This window comes from Bombus fervidus, chromosome 5, assembly GCF_041682495.2.
Source record: "Bombus fervidus isolate BK054 chromosome 5, iyBomFerv1, whole genome shotgun sequence".
Classification (NCBI taxonomy): Eukaryota; Metazoa; Arthropoda; class Insecta; order Hymenoptera; family Apidae; genus Bombus; species Bombus fervidus.
Window position 1 is genome coordinate 16,109,284 of NC_091521.1, and position 22,241 is coordinate 16,131,524.

Consider the following 22,241-nt stretch of genomic DNA (forward strand, 5'->3'; position numbering starts at 1 on the left):
ATTTCCGTTTCATCGTTTCCGTGCAAACGTACCGCGAAAGGTAAAAGTTTTAAGCAGGCCATCAGGCCAAACCTGAAAATCGTTTGATTTTCGTCGTTCCTCTGCCTCGTTACTCATTCCCATGCCCCTCTTCTCGAACACACCGATACTTCCTACGAACGACCAGTGGAAAACACATTTCTATTTAATTGACGAGGAATGGGTGGAAACGAAACGTAAAAGCTTCCTTCCTCTTGTTTATTTTCCACCTTTTTATCTTTCTTCTTCCTTCGAAGTTTTGCTCCGTGTTTCACTCGTTATAGCTATTCTATGTCCTGTGGTATCGCTGTCGTCATCGAATACAGTCAAAGTACTAGGTTATCCGAAAAGTGTCTTTCTTTCGCAAACGTGTTTTTTACAACAGAGCATTTTTACACAAACGCGAAACGAATCGTAGGTAATTCGACAAAATAATATGAAACAAAAAAACCTCGTGCGTCTATTCTTTCCTCATAGAACGAAAGAAACTTTTCGGACGACCTAATAGAAAATTCCACCTATTTGCACTTTTCGTTCGAACTTTTCTTGCCAGATAATAAATAGATTATCATTCGGCGAATACTATTTCATCCTTAAAAGGTATTTCATTCTGTATCTCTTGAGAATAGTTTCTTACACGCAATAAAATTAGACGAGACGATGTTTATCTTTATCTGTTAGATTTTCTTTAACTTCGTTGTAAGACGTTTTAAGATTGAGAAATTGGGATGAACGAAACGGAAAGCGTAGGAAGAAATTTTCGTTAACGCAATTGTTAGCAATATCTTGCATCTATCGTCGTTTCACCACCGATCGTTTCCACCATCCCGGTGAAATTTTTCATGACGCTGATGATGTAAAATCACATTTAATTCAGTTTTTTGCTGACACAAATCAGAAGTTTTATGAACATGGAATTATGACACTGCCTGAAAGATGGCAAAAGGTCCTCGACGAAAACGAACAATACCTAATTGAATAAAGCTATGTTTTTAAGCAAAAATTTGGAATTTTCTTTATTTAAAATACGCGATCACTTAGTTGCTAACCCTCGACGTCGCGTCAATCGGTCACCGCAATTTAATTAACGTTACCGATCATCGCAACGGTCATTTACCATCGATAAAAGATCGAATTTCTATCTTTTACCGCCTCAAAGAGTAACCCTGTTTCTCTAACCAGCTATTTTTCTACCGAGATCTGGCGAAAAATCTCGATACACGAACGTGTGTCTTGAAAAACCGGACGAATCAGACTTTCGTTACGTAACGTAAAAATTGTTAAGGGTGTAACACGAGGTAAAGAACGATCGATGAGCACGTCGAAAGAGACAGCAGGTGTTGGATGAGCGTGGCCGATCAAACGGCTCGAATTGGCAGCGATTTCTCGACTGACAACTCACCCCCTTCTTGTTTCAGTCAATTTTAATAATATCAGCCCGTTCGGTACGCCTTCGTGCACGATGACTCGCACGATTTTACGACGGCTTTCAATTATCCAGGGAACCATACTCCCACGGGCCGCTGCCCTCGCGAAATATCGATCCTCGTGCTCTCGACTGCGTGGCTGCCGGAAGTGGGTGGAACGAGGAATTACGTTACGGAGGCGAGACTCGACGATAATCGTCGCTGCACTTTTCCAGATCGTACTTGCGCGCCATAGAGGTAGAAAAAATTTATTTAGAACAACGTGGAAGAAGTTTATCGGGATGAATAAACCGCGACCGTCTATGCGAATTCTTATTTTTACAGACTCGATCGGACAGACGGAATTGAAATAAAAATTTATTTCGTCCAATGTGAATTACAGTGAACGCTATGCTTTCGATATTTCCTGTATTTCTGTATGTTACGTTCGTTTGCCTTTAGGTCGGCTACAAATGTTCGCAGTCGTCCGATATCTTTGGGACGAAGGAAGAACATCTGCGACAGATTTACGAACGCAACCGTTTTAAAGGAAAATTGAAAAGGCCAGGGAAATATATTCGTTGTAATCGTCGTTGTCCAACCGAGCGCATAGTTAAACCGCGTGCACGTGAAAAAGTGATTAGCGGCCAAAAACAAAGTGCAGGATTATTTGCCGCGAAGAAGAACGCTCCGAAGGGTGAAGTATCGTGAATGAAATGCGTAGAAGCGAAAATAATACAGATCGACCCTGATCACACGTATTCGGTCGAGGTTACCATGTTGGTTCGCAGGTAATCGCCACGAGGACTCGCGCCGAAGATAAGTTTCACGAAATTCCGTCGCCGTATAATAAAACGTTGGAAAAACCCGCGTGTCAGGTAGGAAGAAGAGGCGGTTTCTTTTAGAAGGAAACGTGCGAAGAGAAACCTAAAATTCTACCATAAAACGATAATCGACATACAACAGCGGTACTTTGGCTCAAACGTATTCCCGAGAGGCGATAGAAAAAGTGGAGGAAAAAGGGATGATAATCCCAGATGTAGATTTTTTCCTCTCCTTTATCTTTCCTTTTCGTTTTTTTCTTACTTTTGGAAAGACAGTAAAGCGGACCAACCATCGAACGACTACCGTACAAAGAGCTTAGTAGCAATTTTTATGATCGCATGGACGAGAATTGGAATTGTTACAATTAGCAGAAAATTTCCCTGATAAACTTTTCGATGAAACGAAAAGAGAATACGAAGAAACCATTGATATAGAATTATGGTAAATCGCTGGAATTATCAGGATGGTTAAAATCTCTGATTCGTAAACTTGTTGAGAAATTTTCCAAATTTACAATGCAGCAATTTGTGCAGAATTTTTGTTATATACCTTTTTAATTCTTTCGTACGAATTTCATGAATCGCTTTCGTAAGAAAAAACGCACCGCGCAAAGGGAGGAGCATTGAGACTACAGCGAGAAAAGATTCGATTCGTAGCAACGGATCGTTTTATCGTAACACATTTCTCGGTTTCTATCTAAGCTCCGATCGAAACAATGTTTTGCTATCATCACCTACACCGATGGTATCCATATATCGAGCCTTTTACTGTTTCAGACGATCTTCGTGGGAGGCTGTGCACCGAAGACAAACAGCCATACGCAAGAATAACATCTTTCGCGTTCCGCTAATCACAACACTTGGTGCTGCCTGTACACAGACGTAGAGACGACGATGGAAAAACATAGCGCGGCCGTCGTTCCAACCGATGGAAAAAGTACCGCTTCTATCGGCGGGTTAATGAAGTGGCCTGCGCGCGACAATTGTTTTTGTTCAAAACATACGAACGTAATTACAAATAAAAAATCCATACTATTTTAATTCTTATCTATTCTTCCTTCTTTTTTCTCTTTTTTTTTCTTTTTTTTTTTTGGTAACTGAAATTGAGTAGTTTACGGTTAATTCCATAAACAGGTATAATTTTCGTAAGACTATTACTATTTTAATACAGCGATTTGCAAAATGAAACGAATAATAAATTTACCAAACACGAATATCACATTCCTACAGGGATTTCGTAATATCTTAACAAATAGACAGACAAATCATCCATCCGACAGTTTTCTTCGTGTACATTTTCTTTTATTAAAGTCTCAAGAATATACGTATACATATGATTATGTATTAAAACAATCCATCCGAAAATGTGTGACACAGAACTATCTGAAATCATCCTCATTGTGTATGTATAACGCTTTGTGTATTTTCTAACTCGACGTATAAAACCGTGACAATAATTTAGCCACAGGTGAAGTATATACGTATAGAGGTGAAAAAATCGTGAGGATTCTATTTAGTATCTTTAACGAAAAATTTTACGTGCTATTATTATTAGGCTACGGTTATTCTTAATGATTACGGACATCGGTTATCTTAAGTGTTAGGGGCATCCAGTAGAAAGGTCACTTTTAGTGCGAAATTACCCTCCGATCGGTTATCCGATTAAAAAATGTAATGGAACCTGAGCGTTCGGCACGATCTTAATGGCACTTCGAGAATTATTTGATCGGTAATTACGATAATTACGGTGCGTTTCGATCATGCACATGGCGTATAATACAGGCCACGATATAGCCAGGCTGTAAATGAATCCTTCGTCTGCAGTATCCATGAAACTGAAAGCCTCTTTTATGCAGAGAAATTAGGGGGAAAATCCGTTTTCGATAATTAACATGGCGTTTAAACTTTTCCACGAAAGGAGTTACATGTTGGGAATTACATCGAAATTTATCGAGACTTAGATATTAAAGAAACATTAAATTCACTATGTATATTTTATTTTCGAATTCCACATAGTGAAACAGAAAATGATCGATGTCGTTTCATTTACAGATCGAGAAACTACAAATATATCAATCATTGTTAGCAAATTGAAAAATAAAAGACAGATCGTAATATAAATATAAATTTGTATTTTGACGTGTTACATGAAGAATGACGATATTAAAAATGTTCTTGTACACGCTTAACCGAGCTTTTAGATTCTTATACGCATCGTTGTATTTTTCTGTCAACTTCATTGTCCTGACACTCGAAATACGATCATTATAACTTTGCTATATCATGGCTCGTACTATCTGATTATACATTTGATGTAAACATTGTGATTACGTTGATTCGTGCGATCGTTAAGTACTCTATTTAGGTATACGTGAATTACAGTTACTATATATATATATTTTTGTCTTTTTACTATGTATAAAGTAATTAGCAAATGAGATAGACCTCGTTTATAGAAACTTGTCCATTATATAAATTAGTCCATTCGAAATTATCGTTATAAGCTACAATCATAGCCGCGTGTCAGTGAAACTTATTCCATGGGAATGAACATCCAAACATAGAACAGTAATAATAGTAAAATACTGATATAATAATAGTAAGATCGAAACATCTTGAATAAAATTACTTGCATCTATGTAATTCTTGCTATCAGAGGAGAAAAATGATTTTCCAATGAAAATGCTAAATTTCGTCAAAATTTGATAAAAGTATAATGTAAAATTCACAGATACGATTTATTACAATTTCACAGACATTTACCAGGTCTATCTCTACTTGAATTACCCTACCACCCTCTGTAATCTATTTCTTCCCTTCTTTTTCTCGATTCGTTCATTGGAATTTTTTGTGTACTCATTTAACAATGGGACAAGTATTGTGCTACGTAAATTCCAAACGAAAGTTCCTTAAAAATTAAATAACAAAACTTTTAGATATTTTATATATACCTATACATAAATATACAGGCTGACCCACGAATTGGTCGCCACGATTTTTCAAACCTACCGATGAGCTGACAAAAATGTTAATCAGCTTTCAATCGGCTTCAAAGTTTCTATCGCGGTTTGTAGCCGATTGAAAGTTGATCGACTTTCGTTCGAAACAGTTTTGCGTCGTATTGCTGAAAATGGTGGAAATATCGTGCACCACCCTGTATATATTTTGTATGAGAAATATTTGTATTATTTTAATGATACTTTGAATTACAGAGAGCCTCAATTGTGTCGAATCGTGGAACATATTTTTCTATAAATATATATGTTTAAAATATCGTGGGAACGAGCGCGGCAATAGACGCGATACTTGGCGAAGAGATTCCTAAAAATGGAATGAAAATTACTGCATAAAAAAATAACAGAAAAGAAAGTAATAATAAACGATACTCTAGAATTACCGAGTGAATACGATAAAAGAGAGTAAAATAGCGTTTGCTAAAAAAGATTGTTCATCCGGAAGGTACAATTGAAATGGGAATTTCGTCGGAAAAAAACAGCCATCGATTACCGTGAATCGAATTCGTGCGAATTTGAATAAAAGATCGACTGTGAATTCCCGCCATTTTAATCTGATCAAATTTCGCGTATCGATAAGTTTGCGCAAACTAAATCGGTAACAATTCATGCAATACACACACGCAGAGAAAGAAAATAAAAGATATTGATCACTCGTGTTGTTATTGGTTAATGCTAGATACATTCGTAATGATCAATCGTTTCCCATTCAAACATCACGCGCCATCGTTAAATACGAATCGGCTTACGACATTGCAGATTGTTCTACGATTCGTCAAATCGCACGGATTTCTGTCTTACGAATCTAATCGTAAGAACTATAATCTTTACATGTTCCGATCGAATTGGTAAATCTATTTACGAAAATAGAACACGCTATTGCAAGTTCGAGCGATCCGAGTTCAATGTCTTAGACGCGGAGGACCATACGTTGTCCATTCGAAAAGATACTAAAAGTAACGATCGATGATACAATTTATTTACAATATCGTGTTGCACAAATGTAAATTAAAATGCTTAAAACAATTAGAAAATTGCTTGTCCTTGTCAGCTAACAGAAAGAACCGGATAACTGATACGAAAAAATTAGATATTTATCATCGAATTCCTGATTCGTTGTGCGAAATTACGAAACAAATTGCGATAGGTACGTTCTTGATAAAAAAAAAAAAAGAACGCGAACCGAATAATTCTATGTCGCATTTTAATCTGAGCCTTCGTTTCTCAGATTCGGACGATCAAAATTTCGGAGTATAGCGCGAGAATATGTACGTTCTCTCAAACTTGCCTCGAAAACGGAAATTCAAACTGAAAAATGATAAAGGACACTTCGATTGTTCCTTTTTGTATCAAAAATGAATTGACCGTAAAAACGATTAAAAGATCGATTAATTTTCTAATTATTTTGAGCACTGAAATTGTTCAATTGTCACGGTTGGCTCATCGCAAACAACAGATTCTCTCATTTTTATATATATACGATATCGAAAAATAGAAAGTAAGTTTCACGAAATATCGATGAAGGCTCGGTGATGAAAGTAATATCACTTTGTTTATGAAAATACTGCTTTTACGACGAGCTTCGGCCCTTAAACTATTTTACGTGCATAGTATGTGTATATATGTGTGTTATAATATATTTGTTTAATAGGAAATAGATAACACGAGAGACAGAATCTCCGTAGATCGTAATATAAGTCGTTAACTGATTATTTTGTAGCTATTAATTGCCGTTTACAAGAAGAACGCTAATTTCTAAGTAGACAGAGATTCAATCGCAGAAATCGTTCGTTTAATCCCTTTGCCGAGACAATACTAAATCAGGTAAGAGAAATTAGTTAGATTCGCATAACTCGAAATGAACTCGGCGCGGAGGGGGCTCGTGATGTCATGCTTATGAGTGGTTCTAGGGCCCCTTCCGCCATGCGCCAAGTACGGCCACCGTGGAGGTTTTAGCCGGTACGAATCCGGCACGCCTACGAAGGTTTCCTCCACGAAAAAAAAAAAAAAAAAAGAGAAAAGTAGAAATTTTGTTTTGCCCATTAAAATCAATTTATACGTACTACGACATTGAAAAAAATATAGAGGACAATTAAAATCACAGCAAAGAGATTAATCGTTACGCGTTACTATGTACAATGCTGTATCTACATTGTTCATAAAAAAATATATATTTCCGCTATTACAAACTACCAATTCTCGAACGAGGCTTTCCCGAAAATTGCAGAATACCTGTACAAAAATTGGTAACACGATCTTTAATAACGTCCATACACGATGTGGAAATTCAACGAGAGAACATTGCGCTCTCTTGGGTTTCTGCAATCGAGATAATTTTGGCGAAACATCGACAAAAGCGAGAAAAAGACCAGCTTCGACAAATAACAATGCGCGAAGAATAATTAACATAATAATACTAAACATTCAACTTTCCTGGAAAATTGATAAAACTTCATCAAATGGAGGGATCGATGTTCGAAGAATATAATAAACATTCATTTTCGAACCTACGTTTCTCACAGAACAACCGATTGTTCTAGTTCCAGCTACCATTCTGGATAATCGAGAAACCTTTAGGAGGGAAAATTCCAAAAAATACTCGGTGCACCGTTGATTCGATTCGAAACGGGAAAGAAATCAACGTATTAACCCGATTACGTCAACTTTGTTCTTAGGACAAACACCGGCGTCGCTAATCTTCGATCCATGAATAGAACACGCAAGCTTATCGATCAGCATCCTCCATTGCGAAGGCTAATCAGCGAAAAATATAACTCAGCGAACGATCGCGCGATAGTTTTATCCCTCGCGATTCTAAAATCCATGCGCTTCGATGCAATCGACGATTTCAGAAAGAAATTGAGGATTTTTCTTCGAGTGACTGAAACTATGAAACGCTTGGAAATTTGTAAATTGGAATATTTGCGCGCGAAACAGAAATTTTTTTAAGGTACCCAATACTTTACAATATGACTTTGATCCGATTTTATCTTATTTTTAATTCCTGATCTGGGAATAAATCGCGAGGGATAAGAGTACGCGCTTCTTCAGCGAAAACTCATTTAAATCGTTTAACGAATCTAGCAAACTCTCAGGCACGTTCGACGGTATAATAAAAATCTCGAGGAACCGTCTTCTAAAAAAATTGGGACGAATGAACGATCACAGGCAAGGTAGCGAATCAGTTTTATCAAACCTCGTTACTAACTCTCGAATAATCGAGAGATTATCCTCGCGTAACCTTAAAGCGTTAATCTCCGATGAAATTTATGACACGAAAAAAGTAGAAAAAGAGTTTAAGATTATAAATAAATCGAGATTCTCCGAGGGTTGAAACAACGAGGTTCCCTCGATTTCTTTTCCCAACGCTAACTGTATGTACAATATTACTTAATCCATTAAAAAAAAAACAGTTATTAAGCTTTGTAAAATTGCAGAAATTTTCGTCTTCTCCGTTTCATTGCAATCCACGTTCTTCACCGTAACCAACACAATGTTCAAAAGTTAATCATTTTATGACGTTCAAACAAACGACAATTGTAGAAATCGTTCGATCGAACGCTTGTCACGCATTATGTTTCTTATTATTGAAACAAAATTTCGTCAAGATCTTTCAAACTCGAGTAATTTTAATAAAACAAAGAAATTAATTTAAAAGAATTGAGAAGGATTTGTTCTCGCTTGTCAAACAACTTCAAACTTATTCTAAAATATTTGTTACTTGTTTCAAAATCTTTTTTTAAAAACTATAGCCTAAGGTGACACAGATAGAGAGCTCGATACTCTTGATCGTCGTTCGTGATTTTTGGCTTTTCTTCGTCTTTACGTAAAAGTTTGACAATTTTTGGAAGAGTTAATCTAACGTCGTGGACTTAACAATTTCAATTCTGTCATTCATTATGCTCCAATCGAAGCGTTCACATTCGTCAAATTCGTGAAAACTTTCACACAATCGTTCAATAACATCTGCAATAGTCAAAAAGTTCAATTCCAGAGATTATTAAGGAATCTAAATACTCTGTTGCCAGTTTCTTCAATCTCTGTAAACGTTCGCAAACTCTTCCAAACCATTCAAATATCCTCGTTTTCTACACCTTAATATAAAATCTCCAGTACTCCAAGGATCATCGGAAAATCCAAATAGTTTAATACTACTTTTTTAAATCTCAAATTTCTACAAACCTTTTCAAATCTTGCAAAACTATCGTTTCTCCTGGCATCCTGAAATTCTAACTTAAAATTTCTAGTACTTGAAAGATTATCGAGATTTCAAACACGCTACTACTAATTATCATAAACTTTTACAAACATTTCCACTCTGACGCACCAAATCTTTTTACTCTTCAGAGTTTCGTCTAGAATTTCCAATACTCCGTCCTAGATCATCAACGAGGTCATATTCGAAATACTCTGACACACTTCCTTCTAATCTCCTCTCATCGCAAACCTTTTCAAACCACTTCGGATTATCTCACACCGCGCAAACACATCAAATCATCCTGTTTCTTCGCTTAAACTCTAATCGAAAATTTCGAATATTTCCAAAAATTGTGATCTAAAGATCGGTAACAGGTCCGGACAGCTTAATACCATTCTCGATCATCGACAACCATTCAGGAACCTTCTCTCTGTACGCTGTTCCTCCTTGCTCGTCCACTTTACCATCGTCCTCTTCGTCCTCTTCGTCCTTTCGCTGCCTTCCCTCCTGATAATTCTTCTCGTCCCCTTCCTCTTCGTCTTCCTCTTCATCGTCGGACGAGGAGGAAGCGTTCCTCGAGCGTTTCACGTTCACCAAGCTCGGAATGGTTCCCCCTTGGTCGGCGGGATCGATCATCTTATTACGCAGAATGTCCAGCAGCTTCTCCCGTCTGACAAATCACGAGTCATTGAACGTTACATGCGTTCGTTCGCCTATCATCCACTACTCGGCCCAAAGAAATCTCTGTAATGCTCTCTTTAGAAGCGGCAAAAGCAACAGTGAGGTCAGCTGAAAGCCATGCTACCAGCTAGAAAAACAGAAAAAGAATACACACGACCAAAACCGGTCACTCGCGGCTTACCCTCGCCCATTGGCGTCTTGCGGGGTTGTCTTTGAGGTATGGAGGTATAAAGTGTGGAATATGCTTGATGCGGAAGGAATATATACACAAGGTGTTTGCAACGTGAAATCTTTCTATCAGGATTTTTGAGGTGGATGGCGTTTCGTTGATATAATCGATTAAAGATGTTCGTTTGTAAATTTGTTTTTGCTCGTTTCGAACGTTCAAATTTCCTAATTTAGAAAATTCCGCTTCGCATTGTGTTCGTCGGATAATTTCAACTAAATCATTTGACGAACGTGGTTGGAAAAATCAACTCTGTTGCAATTAAAAACAGTGTTCGACGTCGGAATTTCTATCTACTGACTTTTGCGAAATATAATAGGAAAAACGATTGTTTTATAGCGCCGTAGAGGAATTATAAACTGGCGAACGTAAAATATTTGTAAAATGTTTAAATTCTGAGATCTCGAAATCCGTCAAACGTTAAGATCTAAAAATTGTTGACAAATTTTCCGCCATTCCTCTCATGGCAAAAAGTGAATTGACAATGAAAAGACAAGATTATCTTCTCTTCGTATAAGATAAATATGAGCCAAAGCAAATCACTCGTATTACCAACATCGAACGAACAGTTGATTTTTCAATCTTCTATTCGCCAAACAGTCTCAACAGCGAACAGAGTGCTATCCACCCCACAAGTCCTAAATGACTTTTCGCAAAAGATACTTCTCGCATGGTAAATAAAGACTGCATTATACATAAAAATAATAAGGGAAATTCGGAATATATGTATTAAGAAGTTCCTTTGGAATTTAGCAGGATCGTTCCTTGTCGGTGGCGTTAAACGCGTTTGCCAGCGACAAACAGCCGGCCTCTGGAACTGTTTAAACAACGAATTAATTTGTTGTTTGCCGTTGTTGACGGGGATTCTACGGCGGCTGTTTGCCGTGGAAATTGTAGAAGAAAGAAAATATCAATTTTGTGCGCGCTCGCGCAAACACACACACACGCACACGCACACGCAACGCGAGCGCCGGCTTGAAAACATTAAATTAATATAATATTTGATCATTTATTAAATTGCCGCGTACAAACTCGATGCAACGAAACAGAGAATTGCAGAGGAATATCGAGAGAGGGGAAGAAAAAAGAGAAAGAATGGGTAAGAGGAAGAGAAAAATGGAGAAACGTGTATCGGTGGCGGTCGTTATTTCTACCGAACGAACAGATCGAAAGATAAAAATTGACTTTGCTTGTTTAAACTGTACACACCGGGACTTTTATGATGTTTGAGCGAAACGATGGGGATGCAACGAGTATAATCGATAATGATACGTTGATTCTTTCGATCTCGTCCTCGACCATCGATGAAAACCATTATTTTTCCTCCCTCTCTTTTCTTTTCTTTTTTTTTTTTTTTTTATTTTTCTATTTTCGTTCCTGGAAGGGAAGTTGCGTAACGTCGAAAATATTGACGCTCGAAAACGTGTAACAAGGTTAACATGTGTGGAGTATCGTCGGAACTTTTTAACTGGCACTGTTCGATAGATTGAAATACGTATTATACTCTTGCTATTTAGTCAGTCTTAACCCTGCTACGACCCTCCCATTTTTACGTATATTTATATTCCAGTCTAACTCTTGTTTTTGCAAGCAGAAAAGCTTGCCGTAGTTTACGAAAAAATTTCAGCGTATAATCGGAACGAAAAATCGCACGTCTCGATATACGTTTTCTGATATTTTTCGCAGACTGAAAATTATTAAAGAAATCACGAACGATATCGATGTCTATTTCATGTTCGTCTCTCTTTTCAAGATAGCAAGAGAATATTTTAGCATCTTTAATTTCTGTCCCATGCGTTCCCATTTTTTTAGATAAAGTAATTACATTGATAATTACATTACGCGACAATCCTTAGAAACTTATTAGATTAAAAATGAAATATATAATATAATTATATAATTATTTATATAACATATAAAGATATTAAAATTATTGCGTAGCAGGGTCAATTGTCTCGAACTTACGTCTAAAAAAAAAGCGTATTTAGTTGAGGATATTACTTAAAATAATATTTATAATATCGATATAAAAACGTAAGAGATTCTTAAAATTACTTTTATAAAAATTGTATAAGAGTACCAAATCTTCCCTGTATACCTAATGCTGACGATGTTGAAGTTGATTTAAAAATGATTGATCTAAATTGACAAAAATCGAACCAGTTGAAAAGTTCAAGGGGAATTAAACTAAAAATATGATACAGGCTTGGAAAACAGTGTACACTCGATATTGAAAATGATAAACAAAGAATTGAGAAATCAAACGCATGCTAAACAAGCTGCAAAAGCCATGCCAACGTAGTAATTTACGCTATTTAAATGTACACACGCTTATCGTATAATTAATTACAGCTACAAAGCGAAAGTGAAAGAATCCGCAGACTCTAAAACTATTTTCCCCACATTTTTTTTTTTTTCACGAAATTTTCAACCGTAAATTTTAATGTCGTAAATTTTAATATTGGAAATATATTCGTTTCTTTCATTTCCACTTCGAACACATCGAAACTGTACAATAGGTAAGTAGAAGAAGAGTACAGAAAAGTGAAAATCAAGAGATCGTGAAAATATAAAAATGGATAAATAACTTTAGGTGAATTATTAAACAGAGAGAGATTTCTTCCAAAATACAAAATACTCTAACTCTTCTCGTACTTCGAACAAAAGCCATCGAGAAAAACATATACGATTATTAATATCTTTGAACGATCTTAAGCTTGGTTGCAGGTTTCATTCCCGGTATATCGCTTCGTTTATATTAGAAATGATACTACATGCTTTAGGAGTGTCTCTTATACAACTAGAAGAACACGATAAAAATACAAGAAAAGGCAACAAAGTACTAGAAATAATGCTCTAGAATATTTTGTCCAACTATAAAACAATCATTTTATACATTTGGCCCGTAAACATCGTGACAAATATTTTCTTAAAAAGCTGAAACAGAGAACCCTTAAGAAGTCCAAGTAACTAAATAAACAATTGACGAAATCACCGAAATAACACGATAAAAACCTACGATATATATCTTGATAAAATACTTGTTTAAAATCGATATTTTTCTTCTTAATCTTTGTTCTTAATCGACACTTGTTCTTAATCTGGAGCATACGCTCAAAATACCTAAAATATTGACTTAAAGGTAGCTGCTGAAGATACATTTGTTTAAATATTCCGCAAACACAGCGAACCAAGCGAAAGGTCGTTCGTCGAGCCCGAAGGAATAGCGCGAAGCGTGTCCACGAAGAAAGAGGAAGAAAGACAGAAAAAGTGTCTATACGGAAAGAGACAGACAGAGAGAAAAGGAGTGGTACAACGATAGACCTACGTGCTATTCGACATGTACATAGTAGTAGCCTCTAGCAAGCCCTTGAAGCCCCCCTCGCTCAACGGCGACCGTTGGTTCGCGTTTGGTTCGCAGGGGCCCCGCGCGTACGTAGCCTAAATGTAGGCGGTGGTGTAGGTAGCGCGTGAAGGTGCTGTCAGGACTCTGGAGGTCAGGATTCCCGTCGAGCAGAGATCTTTCGGCACGAAGGAGCCACCACCGACTACGGTCACTTCCGGGATCTCGGTGATGGCTCGGCTCGTTTCGTCGTCGTCGTCGTCGACGTCGTCGTCGCCGCCGTTCAGACGACTCCGAGCTTCGTCCTCGCTCACCGTTCTCCGCGCGTCTTTCGTCCCATTGTCGTTCCTTTCTGCGATCGTTCCACCCTTGTCCGTTTCGACGAACGATCTCTTCGACACCGAACTACCCTTCTTCTTCCTCGACTTCTTCGATCCTGCTCTCTGATGATGACCACGCGACAATTCCACCTCCTTCTTCGACTCTTTTATCCTTTTCTCTTGCACGTTCGAGGATATCGCGCCAAGACTCTTCGTCGTAGCCGAATCTGTTTTAGGCTCGTCGTCTTTCATCGGCAACATATCCTCGTCTTTCGTCTTCTTCGAGCTCGGGTTCTCATCCAAACGATGTTCGACGAGGATAAGGTCGTCGTTCTCGCGTTGATCGGAACTTCTGGTCTCTAACGCGAGCTCGGAAGCAGAGAAATTGGAGCTCTCATCCAAACTGACATCCGTGCGATGTTGCTCGAAACTGCTGCTAGCGGTAACTATCAGCGACGACTGGTTACCACTGCTAGACACCTGACACTGATCATCCAACGACCACGAAGCATTGATGGACGTTGTTGGACTGCTACAATCAGCGGTTCGATAAGCGTTCGTCTTGTCTGCGACGAAATGGTGTGCCAGGTCCGCGGTTCGGGAACGTAGTAACGAGGTGATGTGTTGTGGGACTATCGAGGACAACGACGATGTCGATGACGGTGGTGCGGGGATCAGGCTACAGGTGTCGGATAGAGCGGTACGCACGGGGGTGCTGGTTACGTAGGATTGCGTAGTATCGAAAGTAGCGACAGGCGTGACTGATCTTGCGTTTACGCACTTTGCCGCGTGATTCTCGGCCAGGCACTTGGACGCCCGGGCCTCCTGCAGCTCCCGTCTCAGCGCCAGAGTCTCTTCCTCGAACGCGGCGATCTCGCGGCCTTCGTTGCTACGTGCCAATCAACACACAATTTCCACCATGTTTATATATACATATGTGTTCAGCACGCGGAGATCGCGCGCGCGTATTATCCATTAGACGGCGTATGTGTTTTGTTGGTTCTGCGTTTTGTGGGTGGGTGTTTGGTGCATGCGGTCCCATTTTCACGTGCGGGGTGTAAATAATTGAGAAAGTGCAGGTGCAAAGAGAAGATGGAAGGATAAGAAAGCTGGGTAATGGTCTCGTGCATTTTTTTTCTTTTTCGTTTTTAAATAGGTGAAGTTTCTCTTGAATTTCGAGATTAAATTGAAGCCTTTCTCAAATTCAGGTTCAGTGGATGAAGGTTTGCGACAGGCGAGTTACTAAATATCCAAGTGATCCGCAATAATTTCGACTAATTCACTTACAAACAGCGAGTGTTTTCGCACAAGCTTTCCGTTAAAACGACGATTCGTAAGCGTTCGCTAGATGGTTTTAGAGTTAGAGAAGAGTGTTGCAAGATGCTATTTAGTTTGGAAATCATTTAGCGAGAAAGATCTTTAAGAGGAGTTTGAAATAGCTTTCAAGCAACGAGTGGCGATTCGTTTAAGCGTTTACTCGGTGATTTAAATCGAAAGAATGTTACTGCGATAAAATTAAATGATTATTTGGCAACTAACGTCTGTAAAGGTCAATTCTATACCGACGTGTATATTAGATTTTCTGAACGGATTTAGAAAGGAAAGAAAAGTATGGCTGTATGATAATACGCTAGATACATAGCTATTTAGCGATGAACGTTTCAAGACTGGTTTTTTAAAATGATTTTTTAAAGAGCGATGAATACCAGTTTGCAAAGGGAACGGCTTTCCGAGTTGAAACTTAAATCTAAGAGAAGAAATTTAAAGCAATTTCAGCTAGGTAATTAATTTAGTGGTTTTGAAAAGTAAGAGATAAATTGCAACTCGCAAGCATTCTGTGAGATCAGAAATTAGCGGTTAGTTTCTTAAAGGATTTTAAAAAAAAATGTCTAAAACGTTACAAAAGTACAAATAGGCTGAAAAGAGGAAAAATGTGGTAGAAGCTCGAGTGATTATTTGAAAAGTTCTAGCTAACGTGTTAATTAGTGCGCTTAATAATTTTGTAGTTCGGATGGTTTCGGTTATTAAATGTTCGTGTAATATTTTATTTAGAGAAATGAATAGTGCTAGAGCTATAGAGGCAAGTTATTGCATGCTGGTTGTTAGTAATAGATTAAAGTAATTAATTCGGTGATCAGAGATTTCCTATAAGAAAATTGAAAATATTGTATATATATATATCTTCTATGTTATAGGTCACAAAGGAAGAAATAAAGTTCTAACAACACGGTTGATGACCAATCTTCTACGTTAACAAAAACGTCTACGTCAACAAAAATTGCAACAAAATATTTTACTCAAATTAGAAATAAATTCTTGCCGGTCCATAAAAGAATATCAAGTCGTAAATAAAAACACGTGTAAAATTGCAAAGTACATTTTTAATTAACGAAACACTCCTTTTAGGTGACAAAGAAATCTAACAATAGATAAAACGATATAAATAATAGAAATATCATAATTCTGTTCGGCCTGCTAAAATGCAGGAAAACGGCAAAAAAGATGTGAAAGAAACAGAACAGAAAAAATTGGAAAAAAATAAAAAAGAAAAGACTACGATATTTCTAATTATCAACGACTTATACAATCTTTCTCCTGGTTGAGGAAAAGATCCAATAAAAGTGTGTAATAAAGAAAAGGAAAGTATATCGCAATATGCGACGGCAAATCAAATTTCAAATTTGCTTCCACCAATCAAACGTGGAAATAAATTATTTCGACAAAGCTACTTTTCCGTGAAACTCCACGCTTATCGCTCGTGATCGCAATTTGAGAAACGTTCGATCGATACAAATCCCACGTGGTCTATCGATATCAATGATATTTCACAAGATTTAAATTCAGTGCGAGTCGTTATACTAGATGAAAAACCACGTGTAAAACAATCCACAAAACCTGTATTTGATAGAAGAAGAAATAATGAAGAAGTAGCAAAGTTTATTACAGGAATTTGCAATAATCATGCCAAACTATAACTGGGTACTCACTTTACGTTCAGCTTCAACGTGGCAACTTCCTCCTCCAGTTTTGCTATTCGCCTGTCGCTTTCTTCTTTCTCCTCCATCAGTTTCATTATTTGATTCTGAAACGATTCGACGAGAAACTCGCGCGTTCATAAATGTTCTTTCGTTAACGTAAAAGTTTTTATTATATTTAGAACTGATTTGAAAATTATTGGCAAAGTGTGAATTTGTTAGAAATATAGAGATATAAAAATAAAGAAACCTGTACACGGGTTTAATGAATTCTAAGACGGTCGGTTGGAAGAAATTTTTCCCGAAGTTTCCTCCCGTCGGAAGAAAACGAGGATAAAGATAAAAGATAAGGGGGCAATAATACTCGGCACAGATAAGATGGCTCGGCACGTTTCGAAAGAAATCAAACAATTTACATAGCAACCTGCAATTTTTCACCAGATAACGTTTTACTGGCTTGGATCTCTTTGCTCGTACGATTCCGTAGAACGTGCTCGCAATTACCAAGTACCGTGGAAGAGAAATAATATTTTTGAAAAGAATCGTTTATGATATTCGTTTGCACGTGCTACGATAATTGATTTTCAAGTACGTACGTACATACATATTGTACATTATACGATATTCCTTAAAATCCGCTTAAATTTCTCCGTCTAACGCCGGTTGCGATGAAAGTTCAAGAATTAAACAACACGGAGAACGTCCTTCGATCGTAATTTTCGAAGATGTAACGAAAATACCAATCGAGCGTTCTTCGTGTGAAATGTTCGTTTTAAGACATCGGATTCTGAAATTACAAAACATTCGTTCTCTCCAAAGTAATTCTCCGGTATTCTCTTTATCCTGCGATCGTAAACGCTCTCTTCGATACAAATAAAAAATTCGTTGCCGACGTAAAAGAGAATCCTTTCTGAAGAGCAGAAAATGAAAATAGCGAGACGGTGCGAAGGACAGGATTCCGTGAATAGTGGCGACCGGCCACTTGGCCCGCGTGAAAACGCGTCGAAATGCCAGAAAGCGAACATGGCAGAAATTTACATGGTCGAAAGTGGAAGGTCCCGGAGGTTCAATTACGGAGATTGGCAACGAGACGAAGAGAGGCTAGCATGGCGCGGACGGCCATCGCTTCGGCTGATGAGGCTAATGGATGGTTGAAACCCGAGAAGACAGAAGAGGAAAAGAGGGGGAGGAAGGAGGCCAAGGGAGAGGCCGTGACAGCCGCTAAGTGCCTCATCCTTCACCCTTCCTCGTCCCTCGACGCACCGTAACACACGGGGCGAAGCGTTCTCTTCCTCTATCTTCCTTTCTACCCCCGTAGCTGACACCCTCATGTGAAACCTAATCATTTTTACCAAACGTCACGGATATTTCGTATTACGTCTACATTAGGTTCTCCGGTATCAGACTGGGTTTTTATCGAGAACACGAAGCTGCCTTTCGTTTCCTCGGTGAGACCAATTAGGGGATGAAGACGATTTTTACTGCGGTGGCAGCAGGAGAATGCAATTGGAGTAGAAGTAAGTTTCCAGTCTTTAAATTTAAGGGGCTGCTATAATATGGAGATTCGTTTTTTTTTTTTTTTTTTTTTTTTTGTGAGACTACAAGAAGAAGAAGAAGAAGAAGAAGGTTGTTTTTTTTTCTTGTTCAACTAATATTGTATTTTTTCATTTGACTTTGAAGCTGAAGATATAGATATTATTTCATCCTTCTAATAATTTTAGAAGCATCGTTTGTCACGATATTAAGTATCGTGTAAGTATGAAATACCTAGGCTCTTTATACGAGATGTCCTCGTTTGAACGCATCAGATTTCTCAGATATATCGTATCAAGAAATATATCATTTACGTGAAGTATGATTCACACGTTACGTCAAGTAGATTTATGTAATTAATGTGACTTTACTGAGAGTTGAATTGGGAATAATAAAATTCACAAAAGAAAACTCAATAACTTAATTATTAGGCTCGATAGAGAAAAGTAATTTTAAAAAATGATACAAAACATTGATCGATTATATATCAGTGAATAATTGTTTATTCTCGCTTAATATACGCGAAGAAAAACATTGTTTCAAGCAGGGGATGACCTAATACAATTGGATACCAATTTTTTGCCTCGTATACCTCTTCGGTTGAAAAAAATACTTACCACCTAATGCGAAAGTATGAAAGATAAAATAGCAGCAGATATTTTTTATTGATAAAATAACGAAGAGGCAAAGATTCAAATTGAACGTTATTTCTCATGAATAGAATAAATGCGGATATATTTGAAGATTACTTTGGTGCACGGATCCCCTTCTTGAGATAATAAGAAATTAATTGAACGAGAATACCAATCTTGATTGAAATACGGAAGAAATTATGTTCTCTCCCATAAATAATAAACGATACTTTGACTAACTTCGGTGAAACGCTTCATATTAAACAGATCGCTGTGAAAAATTGCTCGAGAACAACAAACAATGTATATATTTAAAGGCGGCTTATTCTTTTCAATCGCTAACTCTCAGCTAGACATGAATATGAATACGCTCTAGATACTTCTTTCTATTAATATCGAGCTACGCAGTCGATATAAATATTACGAAAAACAGGGGAGTCTTTATTTGAAGAACGGTATATAAAAATTCCAATGCAAATGTACATAAATAATCAAACAAAAAAAGATGGGGACTCGGGAAACGCGTACGGACGAACTTGATCGATGAAAATTCGCGCGCAGATGATAATCGAGGAAGGAAAATTGTAAGAAAGGAAAAAAAGGGGGGAAAGGTGAGAGAGGGGAAAAGCGAAGATCACCTGGCCGTCCTAATCAAACAAAACGTACGAATGCTACGCAAACAATACGTCCATGACCATGTCATGGAAATACCGAAAGCGTCGGTCGGAGCGGCACATTACCGCAGCCTAACTGCAAAGTAGATTCTTTCTCTTCCTTTCTCTTTATCCGCTTTGTTTTCACTTCCCACGTTTTCTATCCGCCGAATTTTTATTCTATTTCGAAGTTTCCTGCCTTCTCTCCACCGACCGAACTTTTTCACAAACCTATCGACACTGGAGTCTACGATCGAGACGACTAGTATAACGATAACACAATGGTGTTTGTTTATGGAAAACTTTTATGTTACCGAATCACGATTGTGAGTCGGTATTTTGAATAACTGTGATACGAGTAAGTGTATGGGGCGGAGCGGATTAGTAGATAGAGAATTTGATTTAGAAACTGATTAGTAACTAATAGAAATTAATTTTGTACAAGTTAGTTTAATACGTACGTTTAAATTTGCCACTTCCAACGACCTTTGGTTCAGCTTTTCTTCGATCATGAATTTTACTTTTGAAACTAGTACCTCCTCGTATGTTTTGTTGGCTTGCCTGATTTCGCGAATAAAATCTGAAACAATTAAGATATTTATAGGATTAATTTCTTTCTAATTATACGAATTTAATGTAAAAACGTAGAAGTAAAGTAACAAAAATGTATCGTAAAATATTAACCTGATTCATTAATATTTACCTGATAACATTCCTGGTTGATAATCCGAAGAACTACACACTGCTAATTTTGTCTTCATACTACCTATTTCAGACTTTGTTTCGTTTAATTCTTTAAAGAGTTGATTATTGCTCTTTTTCAATTCTGTCATCTGGAAACAAAATTACATGATTATCGATTACATTTCTGTAATGCCTTAAATATATACCTGTGTTTATACGGCTATAATCTGTGTTTATTTATCAAGAAGAACTACTCACCTGTTCAATAAGAGATAGAACTAACTTATTGCTGCGTCCAACTGTAGTAATGGAGCTACCACTGTCAGCGCTATCAGAGTCTTCGCTCTGACTCTGTACCGGTGCTTCTGCAGACCCAAGACCAGGGTCTGAATACCTCCGATGCTCTGAATTTATCTCGTCTCCGTTTATTCCATTGTTCTTATTAGCAGTAGATGGCAAACTCGCGTAATCTCCGTTCTGATAGTTAGCAGGGATAGGAGATCCTCCCCCATTTTCTTGTAAACTCGTGTAACCATTTACCATAGAATTCATATTCAAGTTCAATGGTTGATTTTGATTACAGTGTCGTCGGGGTCTACTGTGAACGGCTCTCATACCAGAGACTGGCACCGGCTGATACAGTCTATACATGGTTGGCAGTGAAACAGGCTCCATGGTATATGTCATAGGCATCTGCGTATAACCACACATGCTAGGGTCAGATGTTGTTGTAAAGAGACGTTGTCCATTGTTCTGAAAGTTTTGCGGCATGTTAGACTGCCACAATAAATGTGGATACTCCATTCCAGGTACTATATCGTTATTTTGATTGTTTTGTATGTTGTTCATCCACGAGCCAAGCATACTGCTTTTTTTACTGGATCGTTTTTTGTTCTTCTTGGGATGACTAATAACATCCTCACGATTTTCTAACCTCGACGCGTCTAACCTGCTGAAAATTCATCAAAATTGTACAAATTGACAACCATGTATCTTATGAACCACGAGAAACATCGCGTCTTACCTTTTATCCATTTTTACGGGATATTATACACTGTGTCAGAGGTTAGCCGTGGATCAACACTCGCGATGTACGTGACATGGAGACTCAAACAGATATCGTATAGTAACGCGTACGCTGGAATACTGATTTCCCGACTCGTATAAAGCTTAAAGTTGCTAATTCACGTTACAGCATGAGTCGTGATGCATAATAGGTAATAGTAAATAAGGACTAAGGACGGTAAACACTTGGCCTGCTCTACCCTATTCAGATTCGGTCGTTATCACTTTGTGGCTGATTGGTTGAATGAATCCCTACCATTTCTTTGTCACAAAACATGATTAGTTCTAGAATGACACCGCGAACTTTATTTTGTAGTTTTTAAAAACATATTATCGTATTATATTACGCTAATTATGCTACACTTCTTATAATTACTTTTACGCACGCTTTCAAACTTGCCACGTGCATGTACTTTTCGATGTAAATCTTCACATTTATTTGGAAATAAATGCTAGAACATACGTATCATTAGTTTGTTAAAAAAGTGATACAACTAAGAAAAATTAATTTCTTAGGAAATCAGCTTAAAATAGAGCATTATTAACTGGTCAAGCATTTAACAAAGAAAAGATTTGTTTCTTTTTACAACTTAGCTAATAACCTAATAGCCTTTGGATTTTCAGAGACTTTAATAAAATATTATTTGGGTGCATTACTTCTTATTAAAG

At 37.5% G+C, this 22,241-nt stretch overlaps 2 protein-coding genes across 4 annotated transcripts in view; one reads left to right on the top strand and one right to left on the bottom strand.

The window, feature by feature from the left end:
- The window catches only part of LOC139987168 (protein transport protein Sec61 subunit gamma), a 119,507-nt gene that overhangs the window by 86,928 nt on the left and 10,338 nt on the right, over window positions 1–22,241 (top strand). The gene's annotated exons all lie outside the window — the stretch shown is intronic.
- LOC139987111 (uncharacterized) lies at window positions 10,002–21,846 on the bottom strand. 3 transcript variants are annotated; one of them, XR_011799789.1, is made up of 7 exons: window positions 21,532–21,843; window positions 20,766–21,459; window positions 20,527–20,656; window positions 20,285–20,403; window positions 17,018–17,112; window positions 13,696–14,919; window positions 10,002–10,130 (listed from the first exon to the last, which is right to left on the bottom strand). XR_011799789.1 is itself a non-coding variant. In XM_072003022.1 (6 exons), the coding sequence occupies exons 1-6, from the start codon at window positions 21,540–21,542 to the stop codon at window positions 13,809–13,811; spliced, it is 2,157 nt and encodes a 718-aa protein (XP_071859123.1). In that variant the 5' UTR covers window positions 21,543–21,846; the 3' UTR covers window positions 11,700–13,808. The 3 variants fall into 3 exon arrangements, 2 of the variants coding, with proteins under 2 accessions (XP_071859123.1, XP_071859122.1); XM_072003022.1 differs by lacking the exon at window positions 10,002–10,130 and having other exon boundaries at window positions 11,700–14,919; window positions 20,766–21,456; window positions 21,532–21,846; XM_072003021.1 differs by lacking the exon at window positions 10,002–10,130 and having other exon boundaries at window positions 11,700–14,919.